The following is an 8,745-nucleotide window of genomic DNA, read 5'->3' as shown; positions in this document are numbered from 1 at the left end:
ATATTTCTTGCAAAAGTAGCACATTATTTCTATTTTGTAGATTCGAACCTAATATAATGTATCAACTTGCAAAACACTGTACTATGAATCAACTGTAGTGTGACGTCCCAACTTCTCACGGGGTCACCCATCCTAGGATGACTCTAGCTCTAGCACGCTGAACTCTCTCAACCTCGGGGCCTAGCCACCGCCCAAAATATTATAGCAGGGTTAAGAGTTTTAGCCCTATTATATCTTATATATAGGGCTATCTATAGTCTCACATTCTCCCACTCTTTAAGCCCTGACGTCCTCGTCAGCCTCAGATTCATAAGTATCAGGTGATGTAAAACTCACCTTGCTAGTCTTAACCGACCTTGTGGGGGAGCCGTGCTCTACCCGTAAAAGTCATCAACATGAGAGCCTCACTCGCCCTGCTATATAACCTGGCTCAACAGAGACTCATGTCACATTTTCGGATGGTAATTGACTTTGATACCAATTGTGACACCCAACTTCCCAGGGTCACCCATCCTAGGACTACTCTTGCCCTAGTATACTTATCTTTCTCAACCTCTTAGGCCTAGCCACTGCCCAAAATGCTATAGCCGAGTTAAGAAACTCACTACCCCCTGACAATGATATGAGACTTGTCTCACTAGCCTTATCCGGCTCGCCCTACTTTTCGAGGGTCACCCATCTCAGAACTACTCCAGTTCTAGCATGCTTAACCTTCTTAATCTCTTGAGCCTAACCATCGGTTAACATGCTATAGTCGGGTTCAGAAGTTTAGCCCTATCATATCTTATATATAAAACTACCGAGGTATCACATGTGGTGAAGTGAAATCGAGCTATACTATAAGATATGATAATTAGTCCATGAAAGGTTTTTGAAAATGTTTATAACTATATAATTTATTAAACCTCTAAGTTATTTGTTGTCAAATATGATAAATTATCTTATGGATAAAATGTATTTGTAATAACTGTCATTTTTTTTTAATAGAAATTAAACCCTTTGTTGACAATGTTTCTGTGTGTAATGTAATTATAAAAGCACACGTCAAATTTCAGGCGAAACCGAGCTAAAATGGAGAAGTTATGAGACCCGGAGGTTCGACTTAAGTGAATAGTAACTCCGGTTTTCCGGAGAAGCCACGAAGCAAACTTGGCCTCTGGCGCGTACAGACCTCTGAATATAGGACTCCAATAGCTCGTTTTGAACCTCTCGACTATACTGGAACCATTGGCGCTGACAGAATCGGATTCTGATGCATGGTTTTCGAGAAAAAGGNTCTGTGGATACATATAGCTTAGACGGTTTACATGGTTCAGTTTTGTTTTATTATCTGATCATCTGGATTTTCAACTGGTTTTGGAATGAGCTAAAAGATTGGTGTTTTCTCGAAATAAAACAGTTTTCTACCCCTCGTGGTAGCTGGTTTTGAAAAAGAATGGTTCCCGTGTGGGGAACAGTTTTCAAATTGACTTTTCTGTGGTTTTATGGATTTAGTATTTCAAAATCAGTTTCCAGGTAGGAAACATTTTAACTGATAGATGTGGAATGTTATTCATAACTCAAGTATTATATCTGTGTGTGTGAATGGAATGGATGAATGTTATCTGTCTTGTTGTTCATCTGGTTGTGGTTGTGTGTGTATCTATACTCTGTTGTACTTGTGCGACGCCGTGCAAATACAGGGGAGACTCTGTCCGTGTGAACAGTGGATTCCCTGTATTTGTGGCGGATCTGGCACTCTGGGGTCAGGTTTTCAAAAAAAAAATTTATAGCTAATTTTTCCGCTGTGCTTTTGAACCTAAAAGGGACCCCGGGGCGTGACAGTATTATTTTAAAATCTTATGATTATAAGAAACTTGAGTTGAGGTTAAACTTTTATATTGCAATAACAAAAGATAATTCTGACAGTGGACAATTTCTTACAAGATAGACCCTTTTGGTCAAAATACAAATTTTCACATTACACAAAATTTCAAGAACAGTTCCTCTAGTAGAAGGGCTGGCTTTAAAAAGCCCAATTATGCTTTTCAATTTTAGGCATGTTTGGTTTGAAGGATTTGGAATTTGGAATATAAATTGGAACCATCTATATTTATTGCTAGTGTTTAGTTTGAGAGTTTAACATTTTGATTTCTATTCCAGTGGAAATCGAATTCTTCCTAAATGACTCCTATTATGGAGGTGGGAATTAACATTGATTCAGAACGGAGCGAGAAAAGAACTATCTTTTTTCACTAACAATTATTATAATTCAAATATAAACTTATATTTAATTTTAAAATAAATTATAATTTTAAAATTAAATTATGTGTTCAAAATTTTAATTTTTTAATTTCTTCAGTTCAAATTTAAATTCTAGTAGATGTAATAATTCTAAATTTAAATTTCCACTTTAAACTTGAATTTGAATTGTAAATTCAACTTTTAAGTTCAACTTTGAATTCAAATTTGATTATGCATTTGGATCGTCAATTTAAATTTTAAGTAAAATTTAATTTCTTTTAATTTCCATTTGAACATTATTAAGGTTCCAATTCTTTTTAGGAACCAAAGAAATTAGACATTTTCATCATTCAATTTTGGATTCGGATTCACTTTTATTCCTATTCCTGTTTGGATTCCTGGTTTGAACCAAATGTGCTCTTAGTTGTTTTGGGATAAGTTCATAAACACCCTTCGAGCTTTAGATCTTTCTCAAATAGCCCCTAAATTTTTAATTTTTGCAATTAATCCTCCTAAACTGTATCGATTAATTCAATTCACCCTTCACTGCCAACGAAGTTGCTAATTGAACAGCCGTACTGGTAGCATGTCTTCAGATGATCTTGTAAAGCTTCAAAGCACAAAAAATATATATCTCTTCTTTTCACACTGGTAAAATAAAGGGGCAATTTCATGAGTGCCCCTGTCAAACTTGCAAATTTCGTCAATACCCCTCTAAACTTCAAAATATCATAAATGCCCCTTTAAACACATAAAATTATCGTCATTGCCCTTACCGTTAATGGTGCCTCACTCTACCTGGGTTAATATGTAGTTAAATAACAGTTAAAATATATAATGACAAATTTATCCTCCAAAAGTCAGGATAATATTTTTGGCGGGAATAAGTAATTAATGCTGGAAAAATACTCTCCACTTTTCCAATGCCTGCACCATCAGAGGGTTTCTTCTTCAACAAGAAACCTCCCTCCTCCATCTTGCCCTCTCTCCATTCCTTCTATTATTTTGCTCTTCTTCAGCAAGATTCTATAATTTCGGGCATGTTTGAGCTCCTTTTTCCCTTAATCACATTTTGAAGGATTTATATTTGTAAGGAAATGTGCTGGGTAAGATCTATTTGTTATTGGTTTTAATTCCATTTTAATATCATTGTTCTCATTTTATTCTCACATTAGTATAAGATCTTTACTATAAGCTCATGAACTTTTTTTTCACATATTGAGTGTGCACTTTGTTTATATTTATCATTTTAAGACAAATATCTATGGAGATCTTTCAAGGCCATTCTCAACAGACCACCTCCATCTACATTTTCTTTAGTTTCTTTAATTAATACCCCTTAATTTTTATTTTTAAAATTAAGTAGTTCAATCAACCTAATTAGTAATCTTTTATAAAAATTTATTTGTGTTTTTATCAAATTTAATGGCATTAATTACTTTTTATCAAATTTAATGACATTATTAAATGTGATCCACAGGATGGACTCTGATACAACCATTAAATTAACAATCAGATATGGAGGACAATTCGAAGACATGAAAAAAGGCAAGGGTAGAAGGTATGCTGGTGGATACCAAGACACTATTTACATAGACATGGATCGCTACAGTCTACTTGAAATCTTTGATGATATTAGAAAAAATTTTAAGTGGGGTGAAGGTCAAATATTAATTTTATGATATGTTGCACAATGTGGAGAGTATGTGGTAATTAGCAATGATGCACAGCTAATGTCAATTTTTAGTATGCATAGTGATGAAAAGCAATTGATATTATATGTGACATTAGGAGAAAAAATTAACTTGCTTAATGTGTCGACTACTAGCATTGGTGATGGCAATGAAACAGGATGTAGCTCACAGGGTGTTAATATAAATGTGGATCCCTTAGAAAGAACTCAAATGGACAATAGATTTAGGAGCTCAACAGGAGTAGAGAGTAATTATGAAAAGGAACTTTATAAAGAGGATTCCGAGGCTATACTATCTGACGGTAGTCTTCATACTAAATATAGCAGTGAATCTAATAATGATGATGTGGAATCTCATGGTGAAATCTATGAGTTTGATAAGGATAATCCAATCATGAAAGTTGGTATGAAGTATCCTAACAAAAAGACATTGAAGAGATCCTTAGATCATTTTGCAGTATTAAATGGCTTCGAGTTTAATGTTGAAAAAAGTGATAAAAGGAGAATGACTGTGAAATGCGCAAACGAAAGGTGTGGCTGGAGACTTCACGCATCTGTTCTTCAAGACAAAACAACATTCGAGGTATAATTATCTTCTACATCTTATAGTTTTATTACTTAAATATAAGTTTTCTAGAGACTTGTTGTTTATTGCATGTAACTCTTGATGCATTTATTTGTAGGTAAAGACATTGAAAAATGAGCATGAATGCCCTTCTGTGAACAGATGTGGGAATAAAATGGCATCACAATTTTGGGTGTGCGATAGAGTAGTTGACTGGCTTAAAACGGAGGGAGAAATTTCAGTCCCTGATTTGCAAAAAAGACTTTTAAGGACATATAACGTGGATGTTCCATATTTGAGGTGCTTTAGGGGAAAGGAGTTGGCATGTGAAGAGATACATGGAAACTGGGAAGAATCATATGAAAGAATGGTAGACTTTAAAGAGGAAATAATAAGAAGAAATCCTGGAAGTATAGTGGATATCAAAACACAAAATTGTACTGATGGAAGAATATGTTTTCAGCGTATATTTGTCGCATTTGAAGCTTGCCTTAAAGGTTTTTTAGATGGTTGTAGGCCATACTTAGCTCTTGATGGATGCCATCTTAAAGGTAAGTACAAAGGCGTTTTAGCTGCAGCAACAGCAATAGATGGAAATAAATGGTTATTCCCTGTTGCCTATGCAGTAATTGAATCTGAAAATATAGACAGTTGGGAATGGTTTCTTAGGAACTTGCAATTAGGTATAGGGAATCCTGAAGGTTTAGTCATCTCATCAGATAGGCAAAAAGGATTAGACGAGGCAGTCTTTAGAGTTTATCCACTAGTAGAACACAGAGAATGTGTGAGGCATTTGTACACTAACTTTAAAAGGAAGTTTCCTGGACGGATTTTAAAGCAAACTCTATATAGTGCAGCCTTAGCATACACACCATCTCAATATGAGGCTAATATGTCTAAGCTGATGGAAGCAAACCCAGCTGCCATTGAATTCCTGCGTCAAAATCATAATATGATTTGGAGTAGAAGTCAATTTGGAACCCAAGCAAAATGCAATTACATAACTAACAACCTATCTGAATCTTTTAATTCTTGGATATCTGAGGCTAGATATAAGCCTGTCCTGGAGCTTCTTGATAGCATACGACAAAAAATTATGACAAAAATGGATTCAAGAAGGAGAGAAGCAAGAAAGTGGAAACTTTCCTTGGTGCCAGCAGCTTTGCACCACATTGATGCCAAAAGCAAGGTAAATTTAGCATAAGACTTATTTTCATTCAGTAATTTGAATGCTTTGGTACTCATATGCAGTATTGGATATTTATATGCAGTATTAGTAAATTATTTTTTACTACTTTATTTTATACTTTTGTGTTTTATATTTTGATAGGGTTTAGGAAATTATACCATATGTAGAAGTTCAAACACTAAGGCTGAAGTGATAAGCCCTGATTCAAGATGCGAGGTAATTCTAGATGAGAGAAAATGTACTTGTAGAAGTTGGCAGGTCACGGGCTTACCATGCATCCACGCATGTGCATTTATCACTAGTTTAAGAGGTTATGAATGGCTGAGCTATGTAGACCCACTATTCACTGTCTCTAAATTCAGAGCTGCTTATGCTCATGAAGTTGTACCTTTGCCGGACAAGAATCAGTGGATAAAGACTAACCTAGATTACAAACTACTACCTCCAATAATGAGAAGGCCAGCGGGTAGGCCTCGAAAAAAGAGAATTAGAGCAGCGGATGAGCCGACAAAGAAGAGACACAAATGTAAAAGATGCAACCAATTTGGGCACCATGCGAAGTCTTGCAAAAATTCTATGCCTTCTACCGCAGAGCCTTCATCTCAAGCTGATGGTGGATCACATGCAACATTCAATTCTACAAATTATAATTCCTCAACCCAATCTAGGTATAGAATTTTACTTACTGGTAATTATCTATTTTGTCAGTGCATGCAAGCTTTTACAATATTCATAGAATAAGTGTAGGCAAGGAGTCCCAGTAAGCAATGAAAAAAATTCAACATTACCAGCTTATTACAGCTACCATGATCCAAGAAAAAGAGGCAGGAAAAGAGCAACATACACCCAACCACTTGCTGGAACCAGTAGCATTGAAGGGCTTACATCTCCTGAAGTACAAATGACAAATCTTGCATCTAGTAGTGAAGCTATACCCGTTGAAGGAGCTACAACCACTGGAGAAACAACAACTACAGATTGGGATGCCGTCCTATTTTTCAGTTCCTAAGTTTATACATGTTATATAGAAATGGCTCTTTTTTAAAGTTAAACATGCACCTTTTTGCAAGGCGTAGGCTGCTATTTTGTTGCACATATGCTTTTAGGATTAGATTGTAATGATTTGGTATATATTCTAAGACATATTGTTATCATTTTGAGATGATATATGCACTGTTAAAAGTATGGTGCAAGTGAGGAAAATACTTTCAGATGTTTCTATACTTGGCTTTACAAAGATTTACATGATTGATTTTTTGTCTATTTCAATTGTTCAAAAGATTTCAACCATAATATGCTTTATTCTCTTGTACTTACGATGTTCAATACTTTCTACTACATGAAAACTAATTGAGATATAGTGTATGCTATTTTAATTTTTCACATATTATTTTCTAGTATATATGAATTTTCAAGCTTACCTATCTTCTAATAATTTATTAATAGCGTACCTATCTTTGGTTAGTTTATTTTGAATTCTACATTTCTCATAAAAACTTCTTACATAATATTTGTTTTTGTATATAGAGAGAAATTGTTCTAAAAAATTTACTAAGAAGAAATATTACTATATTTTATAGATGAATTGTTCAATACATGATTGACCTCCCCACCTAGAAGAGGATTTTGTAAAAATTTACAGGAACTAGTATATAAAGTACAAGCTTTAGATAGAATAGGATTTTCTCCTCCAACTTCGTAATTCTTCTGTCTATATTTTCCTCCAGCATCTGGATTTGGTACTTAAGGTCAATTGTGCTGTGTTGAAAATCATCTACCCAGACAAAGTAGTTGTACCATCTTTGTTCCTCAACCTGTAAAAAATATACGATATTACGTATTTGGAATTTAATTAATAATTATATGCATACTAAAGCATCACATCAACTTACCCCCCAATTTGGACATCGATAAAATCGTCGACTGTACTGTGTGGTTGTTTTGACATCCAAATTCGACATGGTTTACCACAATCACAAATAGGAGTTGGATTATTAGGTATTGTAAAAGACTGACCGCTTAATTGGCTCATTGCTACTTAGAGAGAATAAGTAGCAAAAATGACAAGGATATATGGCTATGTAGGAGGGGCAAGAGATGTTTAATTTGCTTGCTGGAAATGAAGGTNGTGCTGAGAAGAATTTAAAGCCTCTACCCATTTGACCGTTGCATAATTTATGAGGGCATTTGTGAAACGTATTAATATATCTATTACCACTTCCTATAGTTAATGAGCCAAGGGTAGAAATGGCATTTACTATTTGTTCCGTTAGATTCTGACGGCACATCAACTATAGGGTATTCATGAGTTTTTTTTAAATTTAGAAGGGCATTCATGATATTTTAAATTTTAAAGGGCTATTGATGAACTTTCAGTCTCCTATAAGGGTATCTATGAAATTTTCCCTAAAATAAAATATCATGATTGAAAAATAAGCTAATCAACCTTTGATTCTGTTTTTTTTTTTTTTTAAATGGCAAAATAGAGCACATAGTTTTCGATGTGTTTTGAAGCTTCACGAGATCATGCCCAAGATAGGTGTCGAGAATGGATAGTGTTAGATGTATGACCTAGAAGCCAACCAGGCCGACATATGTATTCTTTTTAGGACATAAATTTGTATTTGATTTTAAAATATTATGAATAAATTTGGATTCTTATTTTCATTTATATTGTGTATGTGTCCATGAATCGTCCAAGAAATTAATAAAATGATGACATATATTCTCAAAAGTTGAGAATTTGAGGCATGTGGCATTGGTGGTTAATTCCTAAATACTCCCGATCAATGGATCACTACGGGGACGGTGATTGATCCGGTGAGATTGGTGCATAGGTCGTTTCCCTTTTGGGTAAACGGGTCTCGAGTCGACAGTGTGGGGACACTGAAGCGAATATGTAGGTGGTTGTTAGAGAACAAGGGTACCGAGCGTGACCAACATGAGAAGTCACTTGGATGTCTACTCACTCGTCAGTGACTTACTCAATGTTGCAGTAGTGTGACTGGTTCTTTGACTTGCGGTACCTCGGCTATTCACAATGAGGTTACTGTAGTTTGACTGTACATACACTTG

At 34.9% G+C, this 8,745-nt stretch overlaps 1 protein-coding gene across 2 annotated transcripts; it reads left to right on the top strand.

The window, feature by feature from the left end:
- LOC109723913 lies at positions 3,166 to 6,835 on the top strand. 2 transcript variants are annotated; one of them, XM_020252422.1, is made up of 5 exons: positions 3,166 to 3,329; positions 3,704 to 4,499; positions 4,600 to 5,670; positions 5,812 to 6,338; positions 6,472 to 6,835. In XM_020252422.1, exons 2-5 carry the CDS (start codon positions 3,957 to 3,959, stop codon positions 6,677 to 6,679), a joined length of 2,349 nt encoding a protein of 782 aa, XP_020108011.1. In that variant the 5' UTR covers positions 3,166 to 3,329; positions 3,704 to 3,956; the 3' UTR covers positions 6,680 to 6,835. The 2 variants fall into 2 exon arrangements, with proteins under 2 accessions (XP_020108011.1, XP_020108010.1); XM_020252421.1 differs by having other exon boundaries at positions 6,418 to 6,835.

Source organism: Ananas comosus, linkage group 18, assembly GCF_001540865.1.
Source record: "Ananas comosus cultivar F153 linkage group 18, ASM154086v1, whole genome shotgun sequence".
Taxonomy (NCBI): domain Eukaryota; kingdom Viridiplantae; phylum Streptophyta; class Magnoliopsida; order Poales; family Bromeliaceae; genus Ananas; species Ananas comosus.
This window is presented reverse-complemented; position numbering and strand designations above follow the sequence as displayed.

Coding starts and splice junctions, on each gene's coding strand:
- LOC109723913 (XM_020252421.1), top strand. CDS start 3,957: ATGTCAATTTTTAGTATGCATAGTGATGAAAAGCAATTGATATTATAT. Junction 4,500..4,599: donor AAGACAAAACAACATTCGAG/GTATAATTATCT, acceptor ATTTATTTGTAG/GTAAAGACATTGAAAAATGA. Junction 6,339..6,417: donor AATTCCTCAACCCAATCTAG/GTATAGAATTTT, acceptor GAATAAGTGTAG/GCAAGGAGTCCCAGTAAGCA.